This window comes from Rhodofomes roseus (assembly GCF_022264815.1).
Source record: "Rhodofomes roseus strain CIRM-BRFM 1785 chromosome Unknown C8Q71scaffold_12, whole genome shotgun sequence".
Classification (NCBI taxonomy): Eukaryota; Fungi; Basidiomycota; class Agaricomycetes; order Polyporales; family Fomitopsidaceae; genus Rhodofomes; species Rhodofomes roseus.
The window spans coordinates 390,152-404,472 of NW_025952968.1; the positions used below are offsets into that span (position 1 = coordinate 390,152).

Genomic DNA, 14,321 nt, shown 5'->3' on the forward strand with positions numbered 1-14,321 from the left:
AGAGGTTACAGGCGCTCGTGCGATGGTGCAGCCGGGCATCTGCGACGCGCACACGTGATGGGATCGCGCGCGTAACGTGGCGACGCACTGGCACCCACAACCCTCCTCTCCCCGGATCACTCGGTCCCGGCACTCAACTCCCTCCGTTTCGTGTGTGCTCCTTGGCATCCTCGATCAGCGCGGTCGGCGTTGAAACCGTGAATTCCGTCTCTACATACACTGCCGAAATAATCGTACGACACAAGGCCACAAGAATCCCCTGATGGTTCCGAGTCCAGGGGCAGTCTTCGCGACCTCTGGTCTTTGACCTGAATTTGGCCCAGATGCTTGCAATCAATGTCTTTTTTTGATCTTCCAGCCTTCGTTGATGATGCAAAGGCGCTGATCTTCGGGTTCAGACCAGTCTATTGTCTTAGCGTGTTACCGGCGCCGTCAGCCTCGGTCAGATCTGTTATACGGGCCAAAGCATGTGGACTCCCCTGAGAGCGCTCCTATCGCGCTCTCTAAGCTGTGCTGGAGGCCGTTCCTATAACTTCAGCTGTGCTGCCCTTCATTTCGTCATCTCTTGTACCCGTGAACATGCATGGGCTTACGACCACACTCTTTTTCGCCGCCGCGGCATCCTTTGTTTACGGCGAGTACTCCGCGAAGTCACCGGTCGCTTTCGACACTGACATAACTGCAGCTGATACCAATGACTGGGTTAATGTCAACTACGTCCTAAAGCAAGCAGGCTCGAGCGGCTCGAGCAACACTGCAGACTCTCAAAAGAGTATCATCAGCAGTGCCGGCAGCACCGCGAAGTCAGGCCCATGGTGTATGTTTCCTGAGCTAGGTCAGACACATTGACCTTGATTCTGACCAGAAATCACAGCCGTCACCGATAAGGGCAGCGTAAAGCCTCCCAGTGGCAATCTGCGTGACTACCTGAGCTGGGCCCCTTAGTAAGTGGTCTGTTTATGACGCCAAACATGCGCTCAACCCCCGTTCCAGTCACTGGCCTGATTGTAACTGGTGCACCAGTGGCACGAACCACTTGGCCAACCCTAGTAGAGGTGACGATGGGGACGATGGAAGTGACGATGACGACAGCGACGACGACACTACTGGTACCGACCCATACGAGGACGGTGGTGATGACGACGGGGGCTCAGAGCTATTCGTCCGCCTCGACCCTGGGTACTCATTGTCGTTCCCTAAGCAGAAGCGAGCCGTCTTCGGGACCCACAAGCGCATTCAGAAATGGAAGGCGGCGCTCGCAGAAGGCCAGCCGCCGATATCCACCGGAAGTGACAAGGCTGCGAAGCCACAGAACCAGCCTAGAGTCAATGCACGTCAAGATGGTGTGGTCGATGGGCTGCCCTCACCAACGATCCCGGTGGGTGTGTCGGAGCCTGCTATCCCCCCTACGCAGAGCTCTAGTTCTGTTGGTACTATGATGGGTACGCCTGCACCTGCTGAGGCACCAGCAAAGACGCAGTCAAAGAGGAGCTCTTGTACACCGTCGCCCACGAAGTCCCTGGCCCCTAGCGCAAGTACGTTCAAAGTTACCATGGCCACACCATTCACCCGTCCAGGTACTGATTTGCGTTACAGCCTGGACGACGTGCCCTTATGTCGTTCGCGACGGCAAGGTCAATCCTGACGTGCGAACACTGCCTGACTCCCCTGCGGCCGTGCACATGACGGAGTCGGTGCTCTACAACAGTATTGCGTACGTGCTCCAGAAATCCAGCACGGCGTCGAAGAATGCTGCGGAGTTCATCGACACGTTCTTCATTTCGTCCAAGACGGGCATGACGCCAAACATGAGCTATGGCCAGCTCGTACGTGGCCCGGGTAAGGATCACCAGATAGGTACCTTCACGGGCGTCCTGGATCTGCGCGGCCTCGTCAAGGTTGTCAATGGTATCCAACTGCTGAAGGCCGCGAACAGCCCAGACTGGACGTCGGCTCGGGATCAGGCAATGACGACCTGGACGAAGTCATACATTTCGTGGCTGGAGACGAGCGACCTTGGCAAGGAGGTTGCGTCGAAAGCGAAGTGAGTAAACGCACATGCCTTCATTGGGTGTACGGCTACTAATCGCGACTCAACGAATGCAGCAATCATCTCACGTTCTATGTCAACCAGCTAGCAGCGGCCAAGCTTTACGTGGGCGACACTCAGGGCGCGACCACGGCTGTGAAGAACTATTTCAACAACCAGTTCAAGGACCAAGTCGCCGCCTCGGGTGAGCAGCCCTTCGAAGCTTCCCGCACGCGGCCATTCCACTACCGGTGCTTCAACCTCGAAGCCATGATCGTAAGTGACTCATTCAATCACGACGAAGGCCATCACAAACGCACTGATGTCACCCCGCTCAGACGAACGCGAAGATCGGCGATCAACTTGGTCAGAACTTCTGGACAGCCAAGTCGAAGTATGGCGCGACGATCCAGAATGCGCTCGACTACGTCATGGGTGTTGACCCGGGCTCGGAGGACATCTCGGACATCTTCCCACACGTCGCTGCCGTCGCTGCTGCATACGGCGACCCGAAGGGCAAGTACGCGGCCTTCCTCCAGAAGCACGACAGCGACTACAAAAGCGAGCCCTTCTGGTTCTACGACCAGACAGCTGCCCTGCCCAATTCGCCTGCAGCGTCCTCGAAGTCGAACAAGCGCAGCGACATCATGGCCAGAAGTGCAGCTGTGGCGGACGAGCCGTCGGACGTCGAGGCTCACGCTGCAGGCGCTGCATTTGGCTCGTTCTCCCTTGCTAAGCCGATACCCTTCTCATGTCCTAGCATCTTCAACAACGCTTCGACAGCAGAGCTGGACGACAATGTCTATGTCACCTGCGAGCAAGTACGCTCGTACTATGAGATCCTCCCGAGAGATATGAACACCACGCTGCTTGTTGGTTAGGGCCATTGTATTTATCTCATCCTTTTATCTATACCACTGTCATTCGTTTGGACGTCGTGAGTATCATCTGGCACTAAAACAACCTATGCTTGTACAGCGGAGAGTGATATATATTGCATGTGAGGCTTGGTGGTGTAGATACATGCGTGAATGAGTGGGTCTCGCGAAATAAGGATAAGACTGCCGCCTGTACAATTGTCACGTCCTTGGTTTGCTATGGCTATGGAGACAGGGATGGGCAACTAGGGCATGGCTGTACGTGATGCAGAGGTCGTGAGTGGCATTCCGGATCCTGCAAGTATTAGATGAAAAATAGAGCATATCTCGCATAACAACGTCAACATCAAGCAGAGGGCGACAACCTTAATATCCGGAACGAGTTCACCCGCTTCTCGCAGAAGTAAACGTCATCGTCCTTCCGACCGAGGAAGAGCACCTCGTCTTGCGTCTTGTCGGAATCCGCATCGCCAGAGAGCGTAAAGTCAGAGCGAGGCGACTTCACGGGCCCCGTGCTGCTCTTCTTCCGGTGAGTCAGCGAAGGTGACTTCGCAGGGATGAAGTTAGCGGACGAGAGAGACGACATCGAGGGAGTGGACATCAGGGGCGTGCCGATCTTCCACACGAAAGGCCCGCGCCTACTGATGCTCGAGCCCGGAGGCTGGAAATGAGGATAGATCGTGCGGGAATGATCCGCAGGCCGAAGAAGCGCGTCACGGAAGTCGACAACTTCGACACCGCCTTGGCGCATCGCGACGAGGACCGCACGATCGTCGACGTCGAAGGCTTCTAGACGCTTGACGTCGCCGAGGCGGATCGAAGATGAATCTTCGTCGTCCGTGGTCCATAGGAATCGTCCCTTCAATACCGACCTGCCTCGAGCATCAACAATTGTAGTGCTGTGTCCACCGCGCGTAGAGAAGAACAGCGCGGGTGGTCCGAAATGCCTGGGCTGAGCCAGTAATGATATTGGCGGCAACAGAGGTTTCGAAGAATCGGTGACAGCTAGAGGTTGCGGCTGGGTAGGCGTCGTGGGCATGGGAGGGGAAGATCGGAAAGGGTGCGTAGGGTCGACACATTGCAATCGCAGGTCTTTCAGCAATGTGTATTCGCTGTCTTCTTCTCGCCTGACAGGCAGGTCCGGGGGCAACAAAGCATCCCTGTACCACGCCTGCATGAGCGTTGCTCTCCATGGACCTGTAAATGTAATGTGCATTAGCGTTGATGCACCACGCACACTGGCGCTGTACTGACCGTGTATGACGCCCTTCGGATCCCTATAGTACCACTTTGACGGCGGCGCAGGCGTAGGTATCGGGAGACCAGGAGGCGAAAATTGGGCGAATTGGACTTGAGCCAGGTCCACGTTCGTATCCCCATTAACTTCTGGTTCGTACGTGTTCCGGTAGTCGATGAAAGAGGTGTACGTAGGAGGAATGATATACTCGTCGGCGATAGCGGCAAGAGGGAAGTTCGGGGCAAACGTCAGTTGCTGGAAGGTAGTGTATGGGCTGGATTGGGCTGCTGCAAGCGTAAGCAACTCGTCCGTGGAGGCCGCTGCTTGCGACTGCACGGCCTCCGGAGTCTGCATTCCCGTACCAGCAGGAGTGACCGCAGGGCTTGCTGTGCCACCATCACCAGGAGCGGGGGAGATTGTCGACACCACATTGACACTCACGGCAGTCTCTTCCTCTCCAGCAGCATTTGCATCGCCATCGCCATCACCAGACGTATCAGGTCTATTCCCTCGAGCTCGACGCCGAGCCGCTCGCCGTTCTGCGCGACCAACTCTCACTTCCCGCACTCGTACCGTAGCAGGCTCAAGGCCGAAAACGTTCTGGGTAAACACGAGGAATACTTCAACCAGATCGTCACCTTGCAACTGCAGCTCCAAGGACCTTGGGGAGTCCGGAAGGATGAAAGTCCGAGACAGTTGAAGGGCGGTGCGGTATGTCCCAGCAAAGAGCTCCACCTTCTCGCCGTTCTCTCCGCAAAGGATAGCCAAGAAGCTGTTGGGTGCGGTTAACGACCTAGTGGGTGCGTATCAGATAGACAACAAACCTTTTCTTTGCTGTCTCCACAGCCCTGACGAGGACTGCACCCTTCGTGCCGGGCAGTTTCGCATACTCAAGCTTAGGCGCAGGTGCTTGCGATGGTGGGACCAAACCGATGTGCCTCTTGTCACCGTCACCAACTCGAGGTAGCACAGGCAGGTCATCGGACCGCCGATTTTGGAAGGCGTTCGTGATGATCCGAGGGAGAAACCGAGCTGTGGCTGGTAGTGGCGGTATATTGCCTATGGTCGCGGACCGATCTCTATGGGAACGAGAGTTGGAGGTGGTACGTCCGGGGGATGTCGACGGCCTGGAAGGGTTGGAGGGGCGAGCTGGCGGTATTGCCTCAGATGCGGGTACAAGATTCGAGTGACTACGAGCTAGGGTCGACGGCCGGTTGGGTACGACAGGAATGTCTTCCCGGGTACCATGGTCGTTGCTCTCCGATGGGGACGCAACGCGATCAAAAGTGACGTCTTCCTGCAGCGTTGGGATGGACGACTGCGAGTTCGTAGGGGAATGAGAAAATATGCCATCTAGAACGGACCAGCGTCGGCGTCGACGGTTTGACTGATCGCCTGTGCTTCGTCTCGTGAGAACTGTCCCCGACTCCGAGGTGCGAGGGCTCGTCGAAGCTGCGCTCTGTGAACTAAGGAGAATTGGAGCTTGTTCCACGCGAGTGCCTGCTGGAGGCAGTTCCGGTAAACGACTTTCCATGAGAGCTTCGGCAAGAGAGATTCGCTCGCGCGTAGGCGTCGTAGGGGAAGAAGGATCAGGGTCTCCGTCGTCTTCCTCGTCCGCATCTCCGTCCGCATCCCCGTCCGCATCTCCGTCTGCATCCCCGTCCACATCGGCATCTTGTCCAGGTGAGAGCTCGGTGCCAGCAGAGCTCATGCTGCGCATGACCCGAGGCGTATGAGGTTGCGGTGAAAGAGACAATGCTTGCTGCAAGGTCAACAGCGCGGCGTTGGGTGACGGAGGCGCGGCGGTTACAGTTGCTGTAGAGTTGGCCCTCGACATCGATAGGTCAAGGTTCGCGGGACGATTCCGGCGTTGCAGAGAGGATGACGTCTGCGTGCGACTGAGGTCAACGGAACCATTCGACTGCGGGGACATGTTAGACAATGTAGGGACGGTAGCCATAGAGCTAGTCCGTTCATCCAACACCTGGCTACCGCTCGGGGCAGCGACGACGTTTATAGCCTCATCGTCGCTTGTTGAGGCCCAATCAGCCTTCGAGTCGTCAGGCCGTTCTCCGATCGACTGCTCGATGTGAAACTCGCCGGTGTGCCGTCTGCTCACGGTGCCCTGTAGAACATCGTTCAACGAAGTCGCACGAGACCGCGTAGGCACAACTTCGATAGCGGGTGGTTCGAGTCCTCGCTGAGGCTCAAGGCCGCGTGGCGGCGTCGCACTGCTAGTATATGCGGGAGGGGGCCCAACGGGTGTCGAGGAGGTAGGAGACTGCGTGGGTCCCTCCGCCGTCTTGGGCCGCCTAGTGTTCGTCGTACGAGCTGGAGGTGCGGCAGGGACGGCAGGGAGGACAGAGATGGACGAGCGACGCTTCGCCTTGGTTGCAGCCGACGGCGTGACTGGCGTCTTTTCCCGTTCATTGCTGAACGACCGCCTCTTCTCCGTGCGAGGTTCTACAGCCGACAGCGGACCCCGTTTCGCTCCCTCTCTCCGCGCACGTTCCTGCTCACGCCGAACCTCGACATCGATCCTCCACTCGACCGCTCGCCGTATGTCCTCCAGAGCATATACCCTGACTCCGTTCCTCCTGCCGGCGATGGCGACGAGTACACCTCGGTGCTCCATGACCACAACACTCTTGAAGGACACTCTTCTGATAAGAGCGTAGGGCTGTGGTGAAGGCGGAGACACCAGCGACAGTACATCCAGCCCCTGAGAATGGCACAACAGCAAGTAGTGCGGCTTGAGGAATGCCCCACTTGTGGGCGGACCGTTCGCATGGGAAGGGGTGATGTTAGACGTGATAGAGGAGAGCGCAAGGCCCAGCTCAGTGAGACTAGGCGGGGGTAATCTCGGGGGCGGAGTAGACGGTCGGGAGGGTCCTGGTGACGAGGCTCTCGATGTGTTGTTGACAAGGGTGGACGATGTGGAGCGAGACTCCTCGACAGTGGGAGGGATGGTCTCTCGGCGACCTGGATGGATCAAGGAGGAAAAGAATCCAGACAAGCGATTCGAGGCGCGGGTCTGTCGCATACACTATGTCAACACCTCGCCAAAAGCGAATACAAGGACGGACTCACATCAAGAGTTGTACGATGCCGATTGCGTCGAGCATTGACATTCGACGACGGGTTAGGTGATAAGCCCATCCCGGACGAACTCGTCGGAAAGTGTGACGCGCTCTGAGCACTCGCGGGAGTAGGACTTGTCGGCTCAGTGACCTGCACGACGGGCATGCTACGGACGCTCGTAGCGTCCATGTCGGATGCAGGGTCCTGCATACTGTCTTGTGGAGCGGAGTCGATGGCTGCCGGAGAGGGTGCAACCGGTTTGTCAGGGGTCGCGACCACCTGGACCTTGGCGGCGGCTACAACGTCCTCCTGAGTGTTCATCTCCAGAACGTCTCTCTCGTCTTCGTTCACCACCGTGCCGTGCGTATCACTCCACTGATCAAGGCCCGTAGGTGGAGGGGAGCTGGTAGTAGAAGAGGAGGACGGGTTGTCATCGAGGGTATTTGAGGACAGGCCAGCCGGATGCAAAGTCATTTTTTACAACCGCCACAGAAGTGGCTGGCTGCGATGAACCTCGCCACCAACCCGACAGGATACTCGGAAGAGGGTATCGCCGCAGACGCGTAGGAGTGCGGCAGCGATGGTCGACCGGGAGGAACGGCCAGGCAGGGGTGGGACCGCGGTGGCTGAGAGCAGGCGGTGTACTTGTAGCGACGCGGACGACGCGCGTGCTGCCCTCACTCAGCTGCCTGATCACACCCATTTACGGCCGACCGAGGTTTCCCACCAACGCTGTCTCCGCTTGGCTAGCCAGCCTAGGACTGCTGTACTATGATATACAGCACACCTGTACCGCCGGAGGGCAGCATATCGTTCGTCGGCGTTCATGGGGGTCGAGGTAGTAACGATGCAGATGCCATCTCAGAATGACATACTAACTATGTACGAGGAGCATCAAAGTATATCGCAGAATCGAGAAACTTGCCACCAATCTAGCACCTCGATATTTCAATCGTCATCGTCATCGTCCTCTATCCCGACATCCCCGGCGAGCTCGCTACCAAACGGATCCCCTTCCTCCATCGCTTTCCTTGCCGCAGCCGCCTTCCTTTTACGCTTCTCAGATGCCCTCTGCTCTGCCTCTTCTTGTTTCTTCATATATGCTCTGCTCCCCACCACTTTCTCCGGATTTTTGCAGAGCTTCAGCCGCCGGTCCACATTCCGGACGGCCTCCACGTCGGGTGCTTGTCCATGAGTGGATATCATGGTTTTGATTGGTTCGAGAACGGCGAGCAGCAGGTCTGCCTTGTCGGCATATGTGCGACGCGCCCAGATTTCCGCCAGGGGTGCCGAAACCATGGACAGAGATGCCAGGGCGATTTGTGCAGGAGTATAGATGAACTCAGCGTCTGTCAACCGCGACGCATGGACGTAGTTGAGGGCGATCTGGTGCACGCGACGTACTTCCGCTGAGGTGATATCAGGTAAGACCTGAATAGTTGTGAGACCTGTGCACTGGCCGAGTACATGGACCCTTACCTGGACGTCTAATGCCGACCCCCATAGCGCTCGATGTGCGTGCCACACAGCGAAGTCGAAGCCGAGACTTTGTGCCACAAGGAACTCTAAGTCGAGTACATCGGAGGGCTGGGTTTTGGGGATCCGTGACGTGTATGTAGCAACAGGTATAGGATGATTTGTGGTCTTTGTCGCCAGGAACAGTGCGGTTAGCCTGTGCTTTCGTGTAGCAGTTTAGTACGCATACAACTAGTGGTTACATAAGGAAACGTACATGACATTCTTCGGATGCCAATCCATAACAGTATTCTTCAGATAGAACCGCTTGAGGTATGTCATGGCGGTAGCTTCTACCTCCTCAGGGAATTGGAAGAGGCTACATAGTTGTGGTATCTTGGTAAGATAAAGCTTGACCAACAAGCTCTCCTCATCAGCATTCAGGAAGGACACGTTCGCCGAGGACCCTGTCTGCAACAGTCGCTTGAGCAGGAGTTCACATTCATACTAGGGACGACGTGCCTCGTCTGCCTCGAAAGCGTCGCGTATAAGAGAGACGGCAGCGGTGTTCAGGGATGCGCGTGTGTGCGCGAGGTCCTCCGGTGAGAAACGCCAGTGACGGTACTGCGTACTAGCTTCGTAGATGGAGCGCTTGCTGGAGGATGCTTCTGCGTTCTCGGGTGTTGCTTGGTCTGCAGCCATGCTGGACGTGTAGGAGGGGCGTGGAGAGGAACGGAGGATGTGTAGGCTTGGACAGGCCACTCCGAGTCTGAATCTGGCGAAGCGCAATGAACGGGCGCCTCGCTTGGAGGCGTCGGGGATCTGAGATTCTGTATTGAGTGATCTCGATCGAGCCGCGCTGCAGTTGCGGTCGGCTAAGCTAAGTAGCGTAGCAACAGTGTGGGCATCCTCACCCGCCGCTCAACGGCTTGCACTCTTTCCCAGCACGCGGCCATGCTTTTCATACTCTCCTAGGCTCTTCTCTCAACTTGACTCACAGTACTGGCGACTGAGGTACAGGCTACCTGCTCACCTACATATGTGAAGCATGGGTTTCGTGAAGGTGCCGGATCACCGACCCCCCCTTCTCGGGAGCAAACCAGATTCCACTGGTTCCGTCGCTTCGTTGTCACTGCCACGCACGACGCTCCTTTACAAAATTCTTCTCTGCCTGGCGCTGCTGCTGCTTCCGCTCCTTGCAACCGCCGAACGGTCGCCCCACAATTCGGATGTCCTTGACGGACCGCTCACCTTCGACGTACCGTCGATCAATACGTGTGTTTGCCATCATGCTCTCGCGTTTTTCAGCCTGCTGAGAGTTGATGTAGAACCTGGGAAGTTGGAGGGCACGCAGAGATCACTGTTTGCGTACGTCTGCACGTCATACCGTTCTAATGTTTCCTACCTACGACTTAAATCTAGGTAAGACATGGTTCGGACGCCCCTGCATTACAGCGCGATGCTGCCAAACATATTTCACCGGACGGAATAAACATGCTGCTGGTTCCATATCGTGCGAGATCAAACATCGTCTTGTCTACTGAGTCGGATTTGGCTCTCATAACCCAGGAACGTCGCGGAGAGGATGTCATTCTGCGTTATCGATGGCCTGTGCCTTTGTGTCTGCCGTCTGGGAAACATACGGTGCGTATCTCTGCTGCATCCCAGCCTGGCTGCCTCTGATACCTCAGATATCAGCTCTCAGTGTGGTCACCAGCAATGGGCCTCCGCTGGCCGTCGCCTCTGACTATTCCTATCCTCGTGGTGGTCCCTGACTACCGTGCGCGCGTGACATGCTCCTCGGGACTACAATTCCACCTACGTACTCCAGGGCGATCTCACCAACATCAGGTGCAGCCGAAAGCCAACCGATCGCCTTTGTCTGCGCGCGACGCGAACGCTCCGGATGGAGAGCCCGACGCCACCACTGTGACAGATGGTGAGACTCCGATCACCATGTCGCCGTCGAGCCTCCCTGCCACCGTCGTCGTAGAGCCCAGGGATCTCTATGACTCCGACGACTACACGAGCGGCGGTTACTCCGACAGCTACACGAGCGGCGGGGGGTATTCCGCGACCTACACATCCTCGGGGTATTACACCACTCCCACCGCCACTTCATATTCGGCGTCGGGGACGTATACCCCTTCGGGCAACGGTATGAGCTCGGTCTCCGGGAACAGCTCCAGTGTCTCTGTCGTCACGACCACCGCCACGCGAACATCCGTTCGGACCGTAACTTCGGTGTCGACGGATATCGAGACCATGCTGACGACCGTCACTGGACCAGACTCAACGGGGGTGTTCACCACGACGTGAGTCTTGCAAACCCTCTAAGCTTGATGTATGTCTCTAAAGATGCTGATAATTGATTGCACATGTTCAGTCAGACGTTGCTATCGACGATCGTAGTAGCGACCGCGTCGACTGGCGACTTCCTCCCTGTCAATGGAGCATCTCGTCCTGCTATGTTACCTTTGACCGGCCTTGTGGCTGTCTGCGCATCCACCGTACTATGGTTGCTTTGTTCTGCCGATTGCTGTGTCGTGTAATGTTGGATGTTGTTAGTCGCCGTTGTCGATATGATGGACAGTGCTTCGGGCCGTGTGGTATACATATACAGTCTCTTGGGTGCTTGATAATGTCTAGGTGGCAGTATGACCTAATGGATTTTCGCGATGTGTCGGTGTACTTACCTATCATGATAACCCGTATCACGGTGAACACTCCTTGGGTGTATGAGCCCAAAGACCACAAGGCATCATCTGAGTCAACGCCGTCATGCATCATATGAGCTGCCCTGACGGATAGAGATGTCTGCACATCAATGCACACATAGTGCGAGGGTTCTCTTCCTCGCATCTATCACATCGTTGCGGTCGACAACATGAGAACAAGTACATATATCAATACAACAGATTCCTCACTCCGAGTAACAAATACACGAGGTGGCTCGACCAGACCCACAGCTGCAACAGCCGTAAAGCCTTGGCCTAGTACTAGACCAATTGTGCCTCGAGAGCCTTCAAATGGGTCATCCCACAAGCACCCTTGGCAAAGTCTCTCACCAAACGGTACTTGCGCCGCTCAGAGCACCCTTGAACGTCGCAGTTGGCCAAAGCTTGCACTGCAGGGTCTGCAGGAACAACCGGCTTGTCGATGTCCATCGCTGCAGAGGCAGGCTCAGGCGGCGTTAGGGTCGGTGGCAAGACGGATACGGGCACCGAGAAGGATAGAGACATCTTCTTGTCAGTGTTGGCTTCGCCTTGAAACGCAGACTTCCGGGAGGTCGACACCCAGCGATACATTGTGGGGTTGACAAACTCGAAAGGCTCGGCCCCCATGCCTTCCTCTCCGTCGTCGCCGCCGCCTCCGGTGGACGGACGGTCCTCGGCGGTCGCGAGGGCATTGCGCTTCCCTCTAGCGCGAGATTGCTTCTTCAGCAGACGATTTATGGTTTCCGTCTACGTATTGGAAGTTACTCTATGTCCTAGCGGTGAAGGTGACCAAGGAATGCCGCACCTTTTCATCCTCAAGCTTCTTCTCGGTAAGGTTCCTGCGCTTACGCGCAGTCTCCTCACGTTTTAGAGCGAGCTCCATCTCTGTGAGTGGCTTCTTCTTGCGCGAGTTGAGTGTCGGACCTAGTTGTATGTTATAGTCGATTATCGCACCGTCATGGGGCACAAAGGGAAGCAGTCACACGTACCAAGGGAGACATGCGTAGCATCAACGACATTTGCGAGGACTGCTTGACGCGCTGTCAACGCCTTGCTTGTACCCGCGGTAGCTACAGATGTGGACCGCGTAGATTGTGCGTCCTCATCGTCGTCATCGTCGTCCACTTCGTCTTCCTCATCTTCGGACTCTATGTCAATATCTAATAGACGTCAAGTCAACACAGAAGGACAAGTCTCAGTTGCAGTGTCCTACCGCGAGATATTGCTCTACGAGAGGAAGGTGTTGGATCCTCGTCAGGTGTTGAGACAGCTGTTTGCTGTGCGCTGAGTTTCAGCTTGATCCTAAGGCGAGGCTGGGTTGCGGGACCCATTTCCTGTTGGTCGCCTGGAGTGTCCGATAAGGCATCGAGGTCTGAATTCTCCTGTGTTAATACGGTGAGCTTTTGTGAGCAAGTCAAGTGACGAGCGTAGGAAAGACGCGCACGTCTTCTTCCTCTTGCCCCTCCGCGTCCTTGTCTTCCGTCGCCTCGTCATCGTCCGGAGCGTCTACGGCCATTTCTGTATCCTCAGCCTCAGCCTGCCCGTCTTCCTCCATCTCCGCCTCCTCGACCATCTGGTCGACGTCGGACTGCTGTGCGTCTTTGCGGCGGCGCGGCATTGTCAGTTCGGTGAGAACGCAAGAACCGAGGACGGCAACTCACCACTGGCCCTGTCCGAATACGGGCCATCTGACATGCTTCCCACCATCACTTTCGAATACGGCTCACAAAGTTTGCCACTGCCAATTGCGGAAACCGACAGTCTCGGCAGCCACGCCGTGTCTGGGATCATATCGCGACAGGCGCCCTAGCGTTTAGTACAGTGTGACCCGAGACGCGTCTGGTCACACCCCTGTCGCGGTCACGGGGCTGGACGGCGATTCTCCACGCCACCCTGAACGGAGGTCAAACGGAGGTGCCGCGGATCTCGATTCTCGTCCGTTCCAGACAGCCGGTCCATAATCCGCAACACTGACTGGACCGATGAGGGTCCCTGGCTGCAGTTACATAGATTTGTATAAGTAGGGAGCCATCGCGTCTGACCATGCAGCCTCTCTTTCCCCAGTCCTTGTTACTACCCTGCGGCCTGTCGACTCGAAATGCCGCCTATTCGCACAACAACAAACACCAACGGGGACACTCACCGACAACGGCCTTTAAGTCTTGCACCTACGGCGCCGAAGCGGTCAGTTGATGATTGGCAAGAGGTCCGTCTAAAGGGCGAAGACGAGGTGTGTGGCGCTATCCACTGGCATGTCCATTGTGCAACTTGTCTAAAGTCGCCGCCCCGGATTCGTCTAGGGCTCCATACCCATATAGCGAGTGCTCATACTTCGCGGGATTTTCTTGAATGTTTTGACCGTTCTCATTACATCAGTGATGACTGCGACGACATTCGACGGAAGATTCGCAAATTGCAGCGAAGTCAGGGCTTCAGGGTAAGAAAAATTTGCACTCCTCAAATGGAGCGAGGTACTGACACTTCATTACGGTCTAGATCACCTACTGGCTTCGTAACATAGGTGGGGTCAAGTATAACTCGTGGTCACGGTTCAGTGAGTTTCTATCAGCTAGATCACACACAATGCCCTAACGTCCGCGAAGTGAAAGCTGAAGGGCCGAGTGCAGGGGCCGAGAACAACATCTATTATGCTGCGTGAGTCTGTATGCGTCCAGATTCAATTGTCAAGACGTAACCTTGTTTCTAGATACGTCTACTTTGAGAAGGTCAGAATTGCCGAAGGCAAGAAGAAACCGACGAAACGCGAGCAGAACGAACTTGCGTACCCGCAAGGCTTTGTCATGTTGGATCGTAGACAGACTCGAGACTCGACTCACCATTAGCTATCATCTGTTCCCATCGCACATTATCTTGTATCAAGTCTAGACGGTAGGAATTAGTCGAGACTGTTCCCCATACATATG

At 56.0% G+C, this 14,321-nt stretch overlaps 6 protein-coding genes across 6 annotated transcripts; 3 read left to right on the forward strand and 3 right to left on the reverse strand.

Annotated features, from left to right (window-relative positions):
- The first annotated feature begins 119 nt into the window (after positions 1-119).
- Positions 120-2,993, forward strand: C8Q71DRAFT_762987 (chondroitin AC/alginate lyase). Its single transcript, XM_047923970.1, has 7 exons — positions 120-634; positions 686-817; positions 875-944; positions 994-1,535; positions 1,597-2,044; positions 2,107-2,305; positions 2,368-2,993. The coding sequence occupies exons 1-7, from the start codon at positions 580-582 to the stop codon at positions 2,908-2,910; spliced, it is 1,989 nt and encodes a 662-aa protein (XP_047778047.1). The 5' UTR covers positions 120-579; the 3' UTR covers positions 2,911-2,993.
- Positions 2,994-3,070: 77 nt separating this feature from the next.
- On the reverse strand, positions 3,071-7,894 carry C8Q71DRAFT_90286 (uncharacterized protein). The gene is made up of 4 exons (XM_047928806.1): positions 7,235-7,894; positions 4,969-7,178; positions 4,162-4,916; positions 3,071-4,104 (listed from the first exon to the last, which is right to left on the reverse strand). The coding sequence occupies exons 1-4, from the start codon at positions 7,697-7,699 to the stop codon at positions 3,254-3,256; spliced, it is 4,281 nt and encodes a 1,426-aa protein (XP_047778048.1). The 5' UTR covers positions 7,700-7,894; the 3' UTR covers positions 3,071-3,253.
- A 279-nt stretch (positions 7,895-8,173) lies between these two features.
- C8Q71DRAFT_686588 (cyclin-like protein) lies at positions 8,174-9,346 on the reverse strand (the record flags this gene model as incomplete). The annotated part of the gene is made up of 4 exons (XM_047919810.1): positions 8,174-8,656; positions 8,705-8,897; positions 8,958-9,147; positions 9,199-9,346. Coding segments are annotated over 4 exons (1,014 nt in total), but the record flags the coding sequence as incomplete, so codon positions are not given.
- Positions 9,347-9,527: 181 nt separating this feature from the next.
- Positions 9,528-11,400, forward strand: C8Q71DRAFT_90526 (uncharacterized protein). Its single transcript, XM_047928892.1, has 5 exons — positions 9,528-9,955; positions 10,009-10,048; positions 10,103-10,324; positions 10,379-10,995; positions 11,067-11,400. Exons 1-5 carry the CDS (start codon positions 9,729-9,731, stop codon positions 11,230-11,232), a joined length of 1,272 nt encoding a protein of 423 aa, XP_047778050.1. The 5' UTR covers positions 9,528-9,728; the 3' UTR covers positions 11,233-11,400.
- On the reverse strand, positions 11,331-13,015 carry C8Q71DRAFT_869475 (uncharacterized protein; the record flags this gene model as incomplete). The annotated part of the gene is made up of 5 exons (XM_047928315.1): positions 11,331-12,144; positions 12,203-12,321; positions 12,387-12,557; positions 12,611-12,779; positions 12,842-13,015. The coding sequence occupies 5 exons, from the start codon at positions 13,013-13,015 to the stop codon at positions 11,680-11,682; spliced, it is 1,098 nt and encodes a 365-aa protein (XP_047778051.1). The 3' UTR covers positions 11,331-11,679.
- Positions 13,016-13,495: 480 nt separating this feature from the next.
- On the forward strand, positions 13,496-14,240 carry C8Q71DRAFT_858533 (uncharacterized protein; the record flags this gene model as incomplete). The annotated part of the gene is made up of 5 exons (XM_047927529.1): positions 13,496-13,581; positions 13,774-13,834; positions 13,894-13,951; positions 14,001-14,052; positions 14,105-14,240. 5 exons carry the CDS (start codon positions 13,496-13,498, stop codon positions 14,238-14,240), a joined length of 393 nt encoding a protein of 130 aa, XP_047778052.1.
- Between the last annotated feature and the right edge of the window lie 81 nt (positions 14,241-14,321).

What these genes read in the sequence shown, in the direction of transcription:
- C8Q71DRAFT_90286 (XM_047928806.1), bottom strand. Translation starts at nt 7,699, where the DNA reads ATGACTTTGCATCCGGCTGGCCTGTCCTCAAATACCCTCGATGACAAC. An exon ending in GGCATCGTACAACTCTTGAT is followed by an intron (nt 7,179 to 7,234) that starts GTGAGTCCGTCC and finishes TGTATGCGACAG; the next exon opens with ACCCGCGCCTCGAATCGCTT. An exon ending in GTGGAGACAGCAAAGAAAAG is followed by an intron (nt 4,917 to 4,968) that starts GTTTGTTGTCTA and finishes CGCACCCAACAG; the next exon opens with CTTCTTGGCTATCCTTTGCG.
- C8Q71DRAFT_90526 (XM_047928892.1), top strand. Translation starts at nt 9,729, where the DNA reads ATGGGTTTCGTGAAGGTGCCGGATCACCGACCCCCCCTTCTCGGGAGC. An exon ending in TGCCGTCTGGGAAACATACG is followed by an intron (nt 10,325 to 10,378) that starts GTGCGTATCTCT and finishes CTCAGATATCAG; the next exon opens with CTCTCAGTGTGGTCACCAGC. An exon ending in ACGGGGGTGTTCACCACGAC is followed by an intron (nt 10,996 to 11,066) that starts GTGAGTCTTGCA and finishes GCACATGTTCAG; the next exon opens with TCAGACGTTGCTATCGACGA.
- C8Q71DRAFT_762987 (XM_047923970.1), top strand. Translation starts at nt 580, where the DNA reads ATGCATGGGCTTACGACCACACTCTTTTTCGCCGCCGCGGCATCCTTT. An exon ending in CGCGGCATCCTTTGTTTACG is followed by an intron (nt 635 to 685) that starts GCGAGTACTCCG and finishes ACATAACTGCAG; the next exon opens with CTGATACCAATGACTGGGTT. An exon ending in TACCTGAGCTGGGCCCCTTA is followed by an intron (nt 945 to 993) that starts GTAAGTGGTCTG and finishes CCCCCGTTCCAG; the next exon opens with TCACTGGCCTGATTGTAACT.